Below are 17,851 nucleotides of genomic sequence, written 5' to 3'. Positions count from 1 at the left end.
GTGGTTGAAACATGAAACAAATAAATCAGAAATAATTAAAGTTCTTTTGAGAGGAAACGTACCGCAGACTCGTGGTCTCGTGTTTTCTGCTGCATCTGTTGCGGTACAGTAGCTGTGCTGCTGTGGGCAGAAAGGTCACAACAAATCCAGGCTGACAAGTGGAACAAACCTGAGCGCTTATTTCACGCCGCCCGTCCGCCATGCTCTAAATTAGAAATCTGTTGTCGGCCCTCGGCGGAACCCAAATGCATTGTGGGCCACAGAGACGCCTAAATCTGATTCACTTGCTCTAACGTGATTTAAACGAGCCTCTTTGCTCCACCGCGCAGTCTTGACAGCGTCGTCTTTATCGGCACTTAGGGTTTATTTTTGGCTGTTTACTCCGCGTCTTTGCTGTCGTCTCGCTTCAAAAGCTTTCTAATGAAGCTCGCTCAGATCCTTCAGAGATCTGGAGACAATAAGCATCTTCTTTATGTTTAAAAGTGCCTTATTTGACACACGTGAAAAGGGATTAAAGCGAGAGATGACAAGTTTTGTGTTTGTCCTGTTCTTTAGCTGTTAAAAAAAGAAAGAAAAAAAAAAGAGGTGCGCAGGAAAGAAGTCAAACCTGTAATCTTCCAACACTGGAAGTGTAAAGCCTTTGATTTAAAGTAATAGACCTTCTGCTTGAGGTCAGTAAGTGAAACTTTATGCACATCTGAACCATTTGTGGTTCAGTTCAAATGGAAACACCAAAATTCAGACCAGTGGTGTAAAAAGTGGAAACGGACTGCATGCAACGCATAGGGGCGCCACGCTAGAAGGGGCGCCAAAACAAGGGTAAAATAACTGTATTTTGTAAGCAAAATTAAAAAATGATGGATATAATCTAACAATAAATTATCCTGCCGTAATGACAATCTCATCAGACATTATTGAGGGTTCAAACAGAGATTGTTGGACAGGAAGTCTGAGACGACGAGACAGAAGACGACCTAACGAAGAGCAGATTGCTTTCAACCTTTCTCAAAAATAAATAAATAAATAAAATAAAACATGCTCCCCTTTATTCAGTTTCTGCCTATTTGTATTCTCGCCTGCCTCCAAAGCTGCGTGACAACGGCAGTAACCTCTTCAATCAAAACAAGGTGCGGTACGAAGTGGCGTCTGCATAAAAAAAAAAAAAGAAAAAGAAAAAAAACGGGTGGCGGCGAAATAAAAACACCTAATAGTCAGTCTGTCAGATGTGCCCATCTGCTATAAAGGAAACAAAAATAAACGTAACGAGATTTGAATATCTGACGGATCAAAGCCTGGAGAGACGCACCAGAGGGGGGCAATCATAAACACGCCGTCTCGTCTTAATAGGAGAGGAAAATTGTTTCCAAAGCGGCGCATACCATCAGGCTTCGCATGTTTGCGAGCGTGGGAGGAGAAGAGGAGAGGGGCGGGTGGGTGGGTTTAAAGAACATCAAAACACAGCTAATGAGAGTTGGGGTTGAAGATGGTTGAGCATCAAGGCTCGGTGGCGAGCGGCGTCTTTCATTTCAACGACACCAACCTGGGACTTTTCAGCGGGTTTTGCACACAGCCGCTGCAGGATCAGGGCGAGTTCTCAGAAATTAAGAGAACAAATTAAAAACCGAGGATTTGCTCTTGCTTGTTGATTATTTGAACTTGTATTTTCATTGAATATGTCATAAGTATCCACATCAATATTAGTACAGAATTACATGTACGTCATGCATTAAAAAATATATCAAATATTACGATGTGTGTTTTTATGTTGTCTAAAAAGTCCGGATTCATTTAAAAAGCAGCTGAAGACAATCTTATGCTTTTCCCAAATATCTCTTTAAATATTATATTTTCTTTTTAAGTGATCTTTAGCATTTTATCTTTTTTTTAATTAATTTTTTAAATATGTGTGATGTTTGTGTAGAACTATGTGATTTTTATCTGTGAACAGTGACTATAACGACGAAAACATTCAGACAAATCGTTTGCCAATGAGGACAAATAAAGTTCAGGAATTCTGGAATAATATTCTCGTGTCCAAAACAGCTGTTTGGACAACATTACAGAGTGCATGTTTGGTACAAACCAAAGGCTGTATTCCAAGAAAAGAAAAGACAAAAAAAAAAAAAAAAACTAATCCCAACTAAAACAAAAGCAGAGCTGGAAGTGTTACAGCGTATAGGTGCAGGTTTTAGCAAGTCAGATTTAAGACTTTTTAATGCCACGTTGAATTAAATTTAAGACAAATAAAACTACACACGGGGAAAAAAAGCTAACTAGCAAGAGTATATGAGCAGCTAGCTATCGAGGAACATAATGAAGAAACTTTTACTTGACAGAAAAGTCCTGCCAGAGTAAAAAACTAAATTTAAGATGTATTGAAGGCCAACATACATATTTTCAGTGAATTTAAGATATTTTAAGGCCTTAATTATTTTTTTTTTTAAAGAATAATGGATTTAAGATGTTTTAAGGATGCACAGACATTCTGTGTCACGTTTTTGGAATGCTTTGCTGTAAGATCTGAGCAGCTTGGATCATTTGCTGTCCATCTTATATTCTCCTTCACTGTAAACATAAACCCAGCAAAATACATATTGCAATAGATTACATTAAAACAAACTTTGTATTTAGGTAAAAAAAAATGCTGAAAACAAATCCTTCATGTATGCTCCATATAGCTTTTCATTTATTCAATTTTACATACTAATATATTCAGAATACAAACTTTTGATTCCCTTGCAGCGAATGAAACATTACATTAAAAATCTTTCTGTGTATTTATACATATATGTTTTTTTTTTTTTTTTTTACAGTATTTTAAGATAATAAAAAACCACAAAAAATAATGGAACAAAACATAAACCGGCTGTCCCTTTCATCAAACCAACAACAAGATGAAATGTAAAACCGTGGTCACCCTGTTTTTATAGCTGGAGAGCATTCCAGCTCGTCATGTTCAAGTATATAGAGTTCATTACATAAAAGAAAAAATAAACCCAGAACGACACAACTCTATATTAGTACTAACACAGATATTGCACCATTGGATGGCATGTACCAAATGTCATAAATTGGCAAAAATGATTATAAATACAAATACTTAAAAGCGGCAATTCCAAAACACCAAAATTCACAAATCAAAACTAGAGTTTCAGCCGGCAAAACAAATACTTCTGAGGTCGTCTTTAGTTCAGAGTCTCGTCCCTCCCTCACTCCATGAGGGGGGGGAGGGTAAGTGCAAAGTGCAGTCAAGTTTATTTCTTTCATGACAACAGGATTAAAGAAAAAGAAAAATAGCGTTAGCATCTTGGTCTTGGCTTTAGAGTTTTCCGGTGACGAGCGGAAACGTGCGGTCAGATCCTACGGTTCTTCTTCAGCACCTCCAAATACTGCTGCGTGGCCCAGCTGAGGGGGTCCAGCTCCACTCTGGAGGCGGAGCCCACCGGGGACAGACGGGCCGAGGCGGCGTCCAGCTCCGCTGTGGCTGAGAGAGGGCCAAGGTTAACACCTGCTGAGGCTCCTTCCTAAAGATGGTGAAGAAGGAGGAGGTGGAGGAGGAGGAGCTGCGCTTACCGTATCTCAGTTCTTTCGAAATGTTTTTGTCCAGCTCTCTCTGCATCTGGGGAAAACACAGCAGCGTCTCAGGTGAACAAAAACAAAACGCGGGTGTGAAATGTGGGCGAGAAGAGCCACTGAGAAACATCACTGTAGAAAACACACCAGAGGGGGGAAAAAGCTGGGGTTTTTTTGTTTTTTTTGACATGAAACACAGAAGGTCATGCAAAATTTTCAAGCTCTTCACAGATCTGAAAGCTGTGGTATACAAAGAGCTCCTCAATGGCTGAAAAACAAATTTGCAGAAATCATTTTTAAGTAAAATCTGAATAAATTAACCTCCCTTCCTCAGACCAGTACAAACTAATACGCCTGGCTCTGTGTGGGGATAGAAGTGGAGCGCATAAATTCAATTTCTGGCTTGTCCAGTTTGATATGTTTTTATAATAAAAATGATCTAGATAAGGATTTAATTTACACCTGTCCCACTTTACCGCTGCTTTATTCAAACTTATAAAACAGGGCTTTCATGTTTGTGCTGTTTATGTTTGCTAAGGAAACACTAATATCAAAACGCTCATTTATTTCAGTGTTTCAGTTCAAAAAGTGAATCTCGATACATATTTGTAGATTTATTCAACTGACTGGTGGAATTCAATCATTTATTTCTATTTATTTTAATGGCTTGCAGCTAACAAAAACTCCTTCCAGACAATAGAACATTACATAACAATTTAAAATGCATGTACAGTTTTAATGCCATATTGTTAATCTGTGTCCACTTGGACGGCTGCTGACTGTATGGATCTCCAGCAAAACAATCCCCGAGTGTATAAAAATGTTACTTTAAAAGGAGCGACTTTTAAAGTAACGTACCTTTGCGTTTCCATCGCAAACGTACGCAAAACTTAATAAATATTCCGTTAATGTCGGAAAAACACAATTACGGAAATTGCGGCGTTTCTGTTAAATAAGAAACGCAATTAAAATCACACGTAAATAAGTTTGCTCGCGCGGTGAGACGTTAAAAAGCATGTAGCACCACGATCCTCCAACTACTTCCTGTTGAATTCTTCTTCGTGGTTTGCGCCAATGGAGACATCCGGTTGATGATCATGTGACTCAGGTAATGCGGAAAAAGTGTTTTCACTGCATTTTCGCCGAATACACTAATTTCGATACGGCTCATAAAAGGGCCCACCTCATCATAGCGCCAAAACTGTTAAAAGAAAAAAAAATTGACAGTCTTTTTCCCTCCAGAAATTGACGTTTTATTATGCTAATTTATTTCCGAAATGTCAAATTGCATGAATATATGCTCATGAGCCAGTCGTATCTATTACATAGCGTCAAGTGCGAGTTCCTGTTGTTTTGCAGCTGCGGACCAATGACAACTTTAGAAGCGTCTTACCTGAACTAAGGAGAAAAAGAGCTGGACTGCTGCTTGGTCAAACGGTAGCATTAAACAAGCTTCAGAATGCTGTCGGTGGAAGACTGTAGACCTACACTGTTACCGAACCACAAACCAACAACATGAACAATGGACGAACACTGCATTTAGATACACTTCCTTTTTTTATGGTGCAGCCTCAGAGCTAATGAGTCGTGCACAAACCCTCTGGGGGAATGTTTTGTCTGCGCACACCTGCTGTCAGGATGGAAAATGGCAGAGGTGAGTATTTACAAAAACATACCCCACTACGACCCATCATGTTTTAGTTCCTTAAAACTGTGTACTAACTGCCATCCATTGAAAGAGATTATTATGATGTATTTACCTTTTCGCAGCAAGAATACCAAGATGAATGAAGACGCACCCAAACACACACACACACACACACACACACACACACACTCGAAATAACCAAAATAAATCAGCAATATGGCAATACCCAGTTGCCGTATTGCTGGTTAACTGTATGGACTTTCATTAAAATAAATAACTAAAATATAAATGCAACAGTGACAATGTAACAGTAAAAGTGTTATGTAAAGCTGTCGTATCCCTACCAAATTAATTAATAGTTTTATTATATAGTCATTAAAATTAATACACACAAACAGAGATTGTGGTTAATATATAACACCACAACATACTTTGGAAATACCTGTCACTATATGGTTTTGACAGATTTTATCTTTTAAATAAACATGCTTCTTTTTTAAGTTGCTGAAAGAGTTTGTTATTGAGAGGAAATGATCAAAAATATCTGTTTAGGAGGATCTACCATCTAGGCTCAGATTAATCTTTCTTTGTATTCCCTTGATGTTTACAATGTGACAATATGAACATTATCACCATCTACTGGCCGGCATGAGTATACAAGTATTTTATGTTTGGTAAATGTATTAATTTTTTTCTTTTTCTGATAATTCTGAGTATATTTTATAATTTTTTTTGCATTAAGTTGCTTAATAATAACTTCTCTCTTGAAGATACACTGACACTTGAAAACTTCAGGGTTCGTTTAAACCTTTGAAAGCAAAACAGAAGATAAAAACTGTTCTGTACCCGATTCTGTGACCAACGACTGCACCAGTTACGATCTCAATATTCAAGGTGAATTCATTGCAGATAAAAGAAGAGCTGTGGAGCTTTAAATACTACTTTGGAAAGCTCAGATTAACTTTATACTGAATGACAAACTGTTCAGGCCTGAGATAGAACCAAACTTAAACTGATTCTTCAGTGAAAAAGTTTTATCGCTAAAGTTGCTGAAAAAAAGGGGCAGAAAGTAAAAGAAGAGAAAAACAGAAACAGTGGCCTCCAGCTGGCTTTCAAAGCCAACACAGGAGCGCCACCTAGTGTTGTTTTAGCTGTGCAGGCACAGCAGAGGTTTTTCCATTTCACTATAATGTGCAACTTTGTCTATAAAATAAACTTCCAATCACAAAAAAAAAATCACTCAAGTTTGAGGCTGTAACATTGCAAAATGTAAGAAAATTCAAGCTGTTTATGCTATATTTCAAAAAAAGCACAAAATATGCTAAGTTTTTGTTGCTTTGCCTGGCAGCTTTTTCTCTACTGAAGCCACGAGCAACGCAATGAAACAGCAACCAGTCAGACACTCAGCTGAAAACAGAACACACCTGGTTATGAGTCTGGCTGAAGAGAGGAGAAGTGAGAAAAAGACTTTTGAGCTAGAAGCTAAAAGAGTGAGAAATACAAGACAAGTTAGAGGTAATAGTGAAAAGACAGAAATAATAAACAGGAGGAAGAAACAAAAAAAGTCTGCAAAGCCTAAAGTGTCTGTTGGGTGACCTGATGTAACTCGTCAAACACACGTCTCTGACTATGAGGTGAAACTACAGAGATGTCACTGTTTATAACTAACATCTCTGCAGTTACATGAACTTGTTCTTAAAAAAATGAAATCAGGAATATACAAGAACACAGATTTCCTCTTTAATCTCTATAAGTGAGTGAGAGTTGAAGGACTGGGCAGACCTTAGCCAGGTAGTCCTCCACCCTTTGGTTCTGTCCGTCTGACTCAGTACTGGGCAGGGAATATCCCACGCTCATGTTCCTGTTGAGGGCCCCCACTGAGGTCCCGGGGTTCGCTGGTGTAGCCAAGGCGCTCATGTCCAGAGAAGGCCCCATCAGGCTCCCGCTTGTGACGTTTCCCATCATAAGACTCCTGCTGCGCTCGCTCAGCAACTTGGAGTTGGCTTCGGAGAGGCGGCTGTTGGCCCTATTCATGGGAAACGAGAAAACGCTAATCACCGCCATCTTTATAGCAGCTCGGGATTTGTTAACAAGCGTTTACCAGTTTACCAAACCTATTATAATTTTTTTTTTTACAAAGTGAAACAGATTTCTTCAAAAAGCATTTTAACCTCTCCAGTTTGGCAGCTAGGGACATCCGCAGGCGCATCTCTTCGTTGTAGAGGTGTCGGTAGCGCTCCAGCTCGGAGCGCGTGGACTCTTTTTGGCTGAACGTCTCCTGCTGGATGGTGCGGGCTCGGTTCAGCTCCCCTTCCAGCTCTCGGATCTTCTTTTCCAGCTGGGAGCGCAGGTTGGCCTCGTTGGTGGCTTTGATCTCATCTAGTGCTTCCTGAGACGCCGCCTGGGACTGAGAGACGCACAAATCGTTGTTAATCCCACTGGCGGGCGATATCAAAGAGCGACATCAGCACCGCTGCTGTTGTGAATTGATTTCCTCTCTGTTGGGGTTTGTCTCAGCTCTTTACCTGTAGGAAGAGGTTAACCTGCTCTAGTTTCTGCTGCACCTCCTGGTGGGCTTTTTCCTCCGCTTCACGTCGGTACTGATCCAGGACACTCTGGTCGGGCTGGTTGTTCTCCAACTGGCGTCTCAGCTCCACCACCTCGCTCTCCAGGTGCTTCTTGCTTCTCTCCAGCTCGCCGTGGTTACGGCCCACACCTTTCATGGAGGCCAACTGGTCCTGGAGCTCCTCGTTGATCTGCTCCAGCTGGTAGCGACGAGATGTTTCCTTCTCCAGCTCTGCCTGCAGCTCCTCCACCTGAAGACGGAGGAGACATTTGAAGGCCAAGAAGCAAGGGGAGATTGTAGGCGATGCACTGCACGGATGTTCATTTAAAGTTTGGTACAAACAACTTGCCTTTGGGGCAGCAACATGCTGCTAAAAATCTTTCGACTGTGGATACAAGCATAATAATTAAGACGCTCACCCCTCAGGTCGCACGTTTGCCCTGTATCCCATTAGACACTTCAGGATGATGGCTGTTTTTGAGCCTTTCAAGCCAATTATTGCCATAAAATGTTACACATCTTACATTTTTGACTTTGGTCATCCTCTTTTTGCAACTTTAAAATAATGACATGTAGTAAAATAAGAAACAGAGGACGCGGCTGTTTGCGAGTCTCGTGTTGAAAATAGCTCCAACTATTTTTTTTTGTGCTTAGCAGTTTAGCGTTAGCTTCTGCTAATTTGTTTTGTATTTAGCGGTTTAGCGTTAGCTTCCACTATTTTTGTGCTTAGAAGTTCAGTGTTAGCTTCCACTAATCCTTTATGTTTAGCGGTTTAGGAAAGCAGAGCTAATGTTTTTGTGTTAAGCATTTTAATGTTAGATAATTTGTTAAATACCTTAGAACCCAGGTTCAGAACCCTGTCGTAAACTGAGTCAAACAAAAACTGTGAAATGGTCTTGTTTGATTTTTTGACTCTAAAAACCAAAATATAATGTATAAGTAGCACATTAGGTCGTGTTGAAGCCAGCATCAGCACCACAAACCTTGTCATTCATCCAGCTGTCAGCCTGACTCTGTCTCCGGTGAGGGCTCTTCATAGAGGAGTATTTCGCTCCTCCAGACTCTTGGCCCTGCAGCTTCTTCTTTGCACTTTTTAATAAAGTTCGTTGCCTTAAATATAAACGCACAGAGTGAATATCTAAAGCATCAAGTAAAATATCCTAAACTTGCTAACATTAGGCTGATTGAATGTACTAAATAACTGAGTGGGGACTTAAAAAGGATACAGACATTGGTGGACCACAAAGCCAAGAAGTTGGTTCTAGTGGATTCTAGCTGGCTCTAAGCAGCAGGATCACCCACTGCCCAGTGACAGAGTCCAAAAGTCACCTGTGCATTTCTTTTTGAAGCTCCATGTTTCTCTTCATCTCTTGATCGAGGCGAGTGTCAACCGCTTTCTTTTGCTCTGCAATTTTCTTGACTTTCTTCTTTTCAAGCTCCATCTAGACCAGAACGAACAACTCAGTGACTCTTCACACTTCAACTGAGTGACGCTTAACCATCATATCACTCAGATTACTATCACAGTGTGAACACCTGGTTTGTGAGCTCTCCTTTTTCTCTTTCAAGTTCTGTCAGGCGCAGTCCTAACTTTGAGCGGTTCTTCGTCTCTTCCTCCCACAGGGCCTGAGAGTCCTGCATGGTGTTAGACAGCATGCTCTGTTTGTGCAACTGTAGAAGAAAAACACACAAGCTCAAAGTACGGTTCTGTTTATACTGTATGCATGGATGTCACTCATTTTAAATCATTTTGAAAATAAACCATAAACCTTTAAACCTCGTGCACGCGCTTGCTCACACCCCCGCAATCGCTCCCTGCTATGCTAGAGCTAGTTCCCTACATTGGAGTCTGCCGTGAATGCTAAAGCTACTTAGAATGGCCACATTGAATTGTACGTGCACAAGCATGATTGACAGCGCTAAGAAACTCCTCCTGCCTTTTATTGGTTGTTTCTGACTGGAAGCGGCGCATTTCTGCAGCTGGAGAAGACAAATGTGCTCAAATTTTTCATACATTATCTGTTATCTGTCTCATACTTTCAGGACGTGGTGACGGTTTTAACGATTATGTTAAAAAAAAACAAAAAACTTTTTTTAAAGCTACATACTGCAGCTTTAAGGTTTTGGAATGGCAACGACCCCAATCCTATTAAAACCTTTGAGAAAATCCACCACAAACTCAAATCTGAGCACTCACTTCCTGTTAATAAAATCAATTAAAGGTTATTGCTTTATAGTAGGTTGTTCAGATAATTCATTAAAAGTCAAAAGATTAAAGTCAATCCCTACAATTGAGTGTATGTAAACCTATGACTTCAACTAAGGAATTAGGATGAGAATGTATTTTTAGGCATTTTATCGGTCCTAAACTTACGTTTTCGTTTTCATCGTATATAAAAACAAATAAACTGATGAAACATATGACGAACTAACAATAGAAGCCACTCACCTCTTTATTCAGCTGCTCTTCCAAAGAAATCTTGCTGCCTTGGAGGTTCGATACCAGCTCCTCCAAATGTGCACGAACCTAAAGAAAAAACATGATTTAAAAGCAAAACAAAACAAAAAATTAAATAGTCTTTGTGTTTCTGCTACTGCTGAAAAAAAAAAAAAATCAAGTTAGGATTTTAGAAAGCTGAAAGCAAACTAAAGGAAGTGACATGCATTAATCAGGAATACATTCACAACTGAAAGAAAGACACCACAGACAAAGATTAAAAAAAAAAAGAAGACAGGGAGAGGAAAGACATTTCTCCATCACCAGGATACTTATTCCCACATGAGCTTGGAGTTCTGACACTAAAAACATGTTTTATTTCACTTCATTAAGAGGATTATTTTATCTCTAGTTCAAAATAAAAAAAAAGATTAAATGAATCAGCGTACAGAGGAAGAACCTCACACAGAGAAACTACGCCTACAGTCACAATACTGACCCCTCCTCCAGGTGAGCAGTCAGCTCGCTGAAAAAAGATTGTATGTCCTTTAAGTTTAAAACTGACTTAAACACATAAACTCAGATAGTTGATTTAACAGAATTGCATGACACCTTTTAGCTCAAAAGAGACGTGGAGCATTGAGACCATGTGTGAGCAGGTGAACGGGTTACTCACCACGACGGCTTCCTGAGCGCTTTTCTGAAGAGCCTCAATTTTATCGGCCTGTTGCTTCGTAGTACCTTCCAGTTTGGCGTTCTTGATCTCCATCCTGGGCGACATTAACATTCTCTATTAATCAGGCCCAAATACCTGCGACTGTATGGATTTTATATATATATATATATTAATCGGATTAATCGTGATTAATTGATAACTGAAATAATCGTCAACTAATTTAGCAATTGATTAATCGCTGCCTCAAAAAAAACAAAAAAAAAAACAAAACAGCCATTTAGTGAAAAACCAATATATTCAGCAGTAATAAAGCCAAAACTACAAAAACTATATGCAGTTTGCATTTCAGATAAAAATGCCCTTCCTTTTAAATATGTTTTAGCCGAAACTCTTAAAGTAGCTCAATTTTAGCTTCAACAGGTTCAGATTTACTGCAGGAATGCTATGTTACTGCATTTTAGGCAGAAAAACATTTATTTTTTTATTTGAAAAAGGAAATTTATTATTTTAATGTATAAAAAAAGGCTTATGTGGTTAAATGAAAAACCTGTAGAATGTGCTTTAAAAAAAAAAATTTAATCGATTAATCATCAGAATAATCAATAGATTAATCGATTGCAGTTGCAGACTTTAACATTACAGAAAAAAATCTGCACATAGTATCTAATCACATGGTTTGTAGACTTTACTTCAAAACTTCAAATACGCAGTTCTCTAAGAATAAATACAAAGGATCGCTATGAATCAGCGCTTGTGTTGAAGCCGTGTGTTTGCACGTACCTTTGCATCGCTTCCTCCAGCTGTTTGGTGGTGATTTCAGTGGCCACGATGGTCGCCACCGCCTCCTGGAGTTTATGTCTGGTAGTTTTAAGTTCCTTTTCCGTTTCGTCCAATTTGACTTTCATACTGCTCATAAGTCGCTCAGCCTCAAAGTACTTCTCTTCGGTTTCCTCAAGCTAAGTAATACAGACAAAACAAAACACTCAAGAGCAAAGATAAAAAGTGTACTTCATGGTTCATTTATATATATATAGAAAAAGCAGCTATTAATCCTCTTGATTAGTCTTGAAGTTTTTTTTATTACACCCTAATATAAAACTATTATTGTTGTTGTGAGAACTCACCAAATGGAAGTAATTAATTCTTCAGTAGAAAAAAAAATTGGATTTGGTTTCCAAAATATTTTACAAATATGTTGGGTGGGAGGAAATAAAGACCAAAGTTGAAATGTGCTTTCAAAAACCCAAAATGGCCCCATGAAATACACCATTCCTATGGTGAAGCATGGTGACGGTGGTATCATGCTGAGGAAAATTTTGTCTGGAGATAAATACAGGGCAAGACTGGAAAAAAAAACCACCAGCTACAGGATAAAAAAGTCCTAAAACTAGCGTGGAGGTTCACTTCACAATAGGTAGCAGGACAGGCCAGAAACTGACTATAATTTCAATTTTACTGTAATTGACTGTAGTTTCAGTAAAACGTTTTTCTCTGATCTCTTGACTCAGGTGGACTGAATAGAAATGTTTGTTACTCTTAAATGTGTGTTTTTTTTAAACAAAATTTAAAAACCGTGTTTTAATGGCACTGCCATAAGATGTAAAAAAAAAAAAAAAAAAAAAAAAAGATTCAACCAGCTTTAATGTTTGTCAGGCCCTGATCACATAATAAACTTCAACTTAGTGATTACAATTTCTCATATTCCAGCAGAAGATTTATTGACCGATTGTCTCGTAATAAATCACGTTTCAGAGAAGAGAGCTGCGTCCTGCAGTCACCTTTTCTCTGAGTCTCTCGATGTCTTTGAGAAGCCGAGCTTTCTCTTCCTCCAGGTCGTTGCGATAGCGTGTGAGGACCTCCAGGGAAGCTTCACACATCGATAACTTCTTGAGAGAGTCGGCCAGCTCCTGCTGCAGCTGCCTCAAGGTGTTCTGTGCAGAAAGAAACAAGATCAGATATAAAGAAGCATCTTAGCAGTCCTACAGGGGGAATATAAGATGTTTTGAAGAACTTCTAGTCAGGCTACGCAGCCTCAGTCTCGCCTCTCGTTGATTCTTCTCTTCCTCTAACTTGAGGTTCAGATCACGAAGTTCAGTAGCCTTGCTGGCGAGCTCCCTGTTTCTCTCTTCAACCAGATGAACTCGTTCTTCACAGTCGGCGCGCAGCTTGGTCAGCATGTCGCTGAAGCGCTGCTGGGCTTCAGTTATGGCGCGCTCCTTCGCGGCGGCTTGGTTCTGGGCCTCTTCCAGATGCTGCCGAAGCAACATGGTCTCACTTTGGGCATGGGCGAGGCGTTCTTCGGCTGCTTCTTGGCGCGCTATGCTGCGACTAGACAGCTCCTTCTCTGCTTGCAGGGCAGTTTCGAGCTCCTTGGCACGCGCCATCCCATAGTCCTTCTCTTTCAGCAGGGCATCCAGCAGCAGATTCTTCTCCGTCAGCTGCGCAGTGACCCGATGGACCTCGTTCTCCATGCTGTTTGTGTTGGCGTCGGCCTTGGTCAGCTTCTGTTTCAGGTTGCTGACTGCCTCGCGCTGAGCGGTTATTTCATCTAAAAAAAATAAAAAAATAAAAAAAAGCAATAAAATGCATCAATGTTTACAAACAGAGAGAAGAGATGTGGTTTGCATTAGGAGGATAAACAAGTTAAACAATAATTGTAAAATGCACACTGCAGGCAAGTAAACAAAAAGCAATATTACATGCTTAGAGTACAAATTGTGGGGCTGAAACAAACGATGACTTGTGATTAATTGATTAATTGAAAAAAATCTTAGTTTAGGAGTCAATTGTTTAATTAATAATAAAATGATCAACTAATTTAGCAATTTAATAATCATGATTAATCAATTAAGTGAAAAATATGTCAACTAATTTTTCCTCCAGAAAAAAGTCTCAGGTGTTCCAGTTAACGTTTAATCGTTAACTGGAGATTACAGACTCAAAAAGGTTATTTGCTGAAAGAACAACATATTCACAGCAGTAATTAGGCCAAAACTGTACAAAAAATAGATACAATTTGCATTTAAGATAAAAAAAAAGGTCTTTCTTTGGCTGTAAATATGTTGTTCCCAGAAAGTGCCCATTCCATTTTATCCAATTAATCGATTAATCGTCAGAGTAATTGATGACTAAAATAACTGTTAGCTGCAGCTCTGCAAAATTGTATGTGCAGACCAGAGGACTTCTCTACTCACTTGTGAGTCGGTCTTTCTGTCTCTGGTGTTCTTCCTTCTCTCTCAGCAGAGCTTTCTCTGTCTCTGCGTGAGACGCCAGGCGAAGTTCGATCTCCTTCACGGCCGCGGCCAAGCGAGACCGAGTCGACTCGGCCTCGGCCTCCAGCGTCTCGCGAGTCTGTCGTTCTTGTTCCAGCTGGCTCGTCGTTTTCACCAACTCGGTCTTCAGGGCCGATATCTGGTTGTTGCAAGCAAACATAGTCTGGGTCACGGTTTCGTTGCTGTGCTTGAGGTCTTGACGAATGTCCTCAAGCTGTTCCTTGAGGGCCTCGTTCTCCTCCACAAGAGTGCTTTCTTTGAGACTGCTGTCTGCCTGGGAATGTTCGAAGTCTGACTTTATCGTGGTCAGCTGCTCCTGCAGCGAACTGATCTGACGAAGCAGCTCTCTTTCCCTGTCGCCGGCCTCGGTGAGCTGAGACAGAGCCTACCACGCATCACAACAAAAACATCACCGTAAGTCCGTCTGGATTTTGTGTTTAAAAAAGCGCAACAAATAACAGTATTGGGGGGGGAAAAAAAAAAAAAAACAATCCTGAGATGATCGGATTGAAAGTTAGAGGATCACCTCGTTGCTTCTGCTCATGCTTTTCCTGTGCTCCACCTCCATCTCCTTCTGCTTTCGGAGGTGATTGTTGAGCAGATTTTCCTGCATGGCCCGGGAGGTGCGTTCCTGAACCAGCAACTTCTGAGTCTCATGTTGCTCTTCTTCAAGCTGAGCATTAAACAGATCACACACAGGCGTTAGAATCACATACACACATGCAAGCAAAGAGCGAGGCAACATAAATACCGACATAATGTATCTAATGAGGGATGCAAATAGGGATGCAGCCAGAGATTATTTTAGTAACCAAATATGGTTACTAAAATAACCAGGTTTTTGCCAGGTTTTTTATTCGATTAATCGAATAAAATTTCTTCCTGGCAATTTCTACTGATTTTCAGTCAGTAATTAACAACAGGCAACATGTTTTTAACAAGGGATGCACCAGCGTTGCAACTAACAATTATTTTAGTCATCAGTTATTGTATTGATTATGCTGACAATTAATCAGATAAAAAAAATCTGCAATTTCCGCTGATTTTTCAGTCAGTATTTAACACATCTGACACAAAAAGTTATAAAAATATAAAATGTACTTTTTCATATTCAGCATAAAGAATATAGATGGTCATCTCTTTTGATACAAGAAAAAAGAAAATGGCTGCTTACCAATTAATCGATAGTCGATTGATCAACTTTAGATTAACTCATTAATCGATAACACACATCTCCATTTCTAGCAGGAAAATAAAAAACTTAAACAGTTGGGCAGATAAAAACAAAGTGCCTGTTTCATGTTGCTGGCGAGCGTTCTCATCTCCAGCTCCATGTTCCTCAGTGACAGCTCCACCTTCAGCTTGTCCTGGACCTCAAACTGATGCTGCTCCTCCACCCGCTTCAGCTTGTCTTTGGTGGTGTCGTACATCATGGAGGCATTCTGGCGATTCTCCTGCTCTTGTTTCAGTTGGAATCTTCACACCAAGTGCAACACAAAGAGAGCAAGTACATAAATATATATATATTTAAAAAAAATAAAAAGTCCAGAGGAAACCATTTCAAAGTTAGCCCAAAAATCAACAACAACAGCAACAAAAAATCTCACTTGATGTTTGTGAGTTCAGTCTGTATTTCCAGCTGGTTGCGCTCCAGAAGAGCCCTAGCGTCTCTGACTTCCTCCAGTAAGCCCTTCAGCGACGTTCTTTCCGCTTCCAGCTGGTTCACCTTCTCCGACAGATACCCATGGCGACTTCGCAGTTTTTGAATGGAGCGCTCATACTCGTGGAAAATGTTCTGTATCTTTGCCGTAGTTGTGGGATCTGGGGGATGAAATACAGTGAGATGGTCATGGAAGAAGGTCAACTCAGCGTCTGGTGAACCCGTCGTTGATTTGGCCGTGTGTTTTGGACCAAGAGATGAACTGTTTGCATTTTTTGGATGCAGGCCACCAAACTGATCCAAATGACCCAGTTTAGTCACCACCGCCCACAGTGAATGGCTAAACAGAAGAGTTGATTTTAAAAAGCTCAAATATAATTAAAAAGGCTTCAGATACATCCATTAAAATGACGATTAGAATTTGTGCCACCTGTGAAATGGTTAAAAACAGAATGTCATTAAAGGTATTAAAAGTGTTAAAATTTTAATATCTACACTGTTCAGTTCAATTCTGCTCCGATAAAAGAACGCAATTATTTTTAGACACAGCTTCACCACGGGTGCCAACAAATCCATCTGTCTGTAAAACTAGATTATCTATTTTTATTTTGCAACAAAAAGTAAGAAAAGTAAATAACTCCTCATGTATTGCGCAAGCTTATTACCCAAAGCGAATGACTCCAGCTTCTGCTTGAAGGAGGCTGCATTATGGTAGCCTGAAGCCTGTGAGTCCGCGTCGTCTGTGTCGGACGACTGGGTGAGTTCGTCCAGATCGTCAGGCACGCTTAAGTCTTCGAGACTCTGGACCTGGAAAGAAACAAATGACGATAAAATTATTCCCGTATCTGTTTCAAATCCAACACTCGTTTGTGTAGTCGATCTGGTTGTTTGTACCTTGCTTTTCTGTTGACCTGTAGTCGCAGACCTGAGCCGCACGAACACAAAAACAAAAACAAAAACAAGGAGAAAAAACAGTAATTCTAAAGATTTGCACGAACATAGTGAAAATACTGAAGGTGTAATGATATAATGCAGTATATTGTTGAGAAAGCAATTGCAAGCTTTTGCTGTAACGCAAGATATTTCTGACTTGGTTGATAAAAGCAAATTTGACATTTTAATGTCTTATAAAAGCAATAAAAAAACAGATTTAGATATATTTTCAAAGTACTTTTGTTGTATGTTGTGAATATTTGTCTATTTTCTGCAGTGTAATAAAAGATGTGCAAAGTTGAAAGAAGCCCCCTGTATGCTTTTATCAAAAGTAAATGTTTCAGACCCTCACAACTTAAAGAAAGATAACCTGAGTAAATGCAAAATGCAGTTTTCAAATAATCACTTTAAGGGAAAAATGTTATCTGAACCCTCCTGGTTCCTACGTTGACGATTGCCTCTGAAACTGATTGTGTCATCCTTAGTAGCAACAACTTGTAAAAGCATTTTGGAAGCTTTGTTTTTCTTAGCTATTCAGAGAACTTTAGGTACACTTTAACTAAATGAAAAGTGAATTTTGTATTTACTCAGGTTGTCTTTAATAATAAAAGTTTGGTGGTGACCTGAAAACAAACAAACAAGCAAAGCAAAAACAGAAGAAAAGCTTAAGGCAGCAAATACTTTTACCACACGCTATGCTAACAATAGGGCTGAAACGATTAATCGACTCTTGATTAATCGACAATTGAAATAATCGGCAACTAATTTAGTAATCGATTAACCGTTAACTGGAGCACACAAACTCAAAAAAGGGGGAATATGCTGGAAAAAACCCCCAACATATTCATGGAAGTAATTAAGCCAAAACGGTACAAAAAAAATGAAAACACTTTGCATTTAAGATAAAAATAAAAACCTTTGCCTGTAAGGCCTACCCAGAATCCCTCAAGTAGGCCTGTTGCCATAAACGATATATCAATTAATCGCACGATAAATTAAACCTATCGACCTCATTTTAATTATCGGCTTTATCGTCTCTTTCTGCCTTTTTTTCTTGCTGTTGATGACACTGAATGAAAAAGGCTC

The 17,851-nt window shown here is 39.5% G+C and overlaps 1 protein-coding gene across 2 annotated transcripts in view; it reads right to left on the bottom strand.

The window, feature by feature from the left end:
- Nucleotides 1–2,658: 2,658 nt before the first annotated feature.
- LOC106917264 (alanine and arginine rich domain containing protein) overlaps nucleotides 2,659–17,851 on the bottom strand; it is a 31,309-nt gene continuing 16,116 nt past the window's right edge. For both annotated transcript variants that reach the window (XM_088006495.1, XM_088006497.1), the window contains 20 exons: nucleotides 16,727–16,757; nucleotides 16,498–16,639; nucleotides 15,780–15,993; nucleotides 15,465–15,648; nucleotides 14,699–14,845; nucleotides 14,095–14,557; nucleotides 12,943–13,448; nucleotides 12,679–12,831; nucleotides 11,681–11,856; nucleotides 10,901–10,994; nucleotides 10,724–10,750; nucleotides 10,237–10,314; nucleotides 9,324–9,458; nucleotides 9,117–9,229; nucleotides 8,771–8,897; nucleotides 7,747–8,037; nucleotides 7,393–7,628; nucleotides 7,004–7,247; nucleotides 3,574–3,619; nucleotides 2,659–3,484 (listed from right to left, as the gene is read on the bottom strand). In XM_088006495.1, the coding sequence (XP_087862621.1) occupies nucleotides 3,354–3,484; nucleotides 3,574–3,619; nucleotides 7,004–7,247; nucleotides 7,393–7,628; nucleotides 7,747–8,037; nucleotides 8,771–8,897; nucleotides 9,117–9,229; nucleotides 9,324–9,458; nucleotides 10,237–10,314; nucleotides 10,724–10,750; nucleotides 10,901–10,994; nucleotides 11,681–11,856; nucleotides 12,679–12,831; nucleotides 12,943–13,448; nucleotides 14,095–14,557; nucleotides 14,699–14,845; nucleotides 15,465–15,648; nucleotides 15,780–15,993; nucleotides 16,498–16,639; nucleotides 16,727–16,757 (3,538 nt within the window). In that variant the 3' untranslated portion in view covers nucleotides 2,659–3,353. The remainder of the gene's footprint in view (nucleotides 3,485–3,573; nucleotides 3,620–7,003; nucleotides 7,248–7,392; nucleotides 7,629–7,746; nucleotides 8,038–8,770; nucleotides 8,898–9,116; nucleotides 9,230–9,323; nucleotides 9,459–10,236; nucleotides 10,315–10,723; nucleotides 10,751–10,900; nucleotides 10,995–11,680; nucleotides 11,857–12,678; nucleotides 12,832–12,942; nucleotides 13,449–14,094; nucleotides 14,558–14,698; nucleotides 14,846–15,464; nucleotides 15,649–15,779; nucleotides 15,994–16,497; nucleotides 16,640–16,726; nucleotides 16,758–17,851) is intronic.

Source organism: Poecilia mexicana, unplaced genomic scaffold (genome assembly GCF_051168715.1).
Source record: "Poecilia mexicana isolate PSO_F unplaced genomic scaffold, ASM5116871v1 scaffold_6, whole genome shotgun sequence".
Taxonomy (NCBI): Eukaryota; Metazoa; Chordata; class Actinopteri; order Cyprinodontiformes; family Poeciliidae; genus Poecilia; species Poecilia mexicana.
The sequence above is the reverse complement of the archived record's forward strand: the minus strand, read 5'-3'. Positions and strand labels throughout refer to the sequence as shown.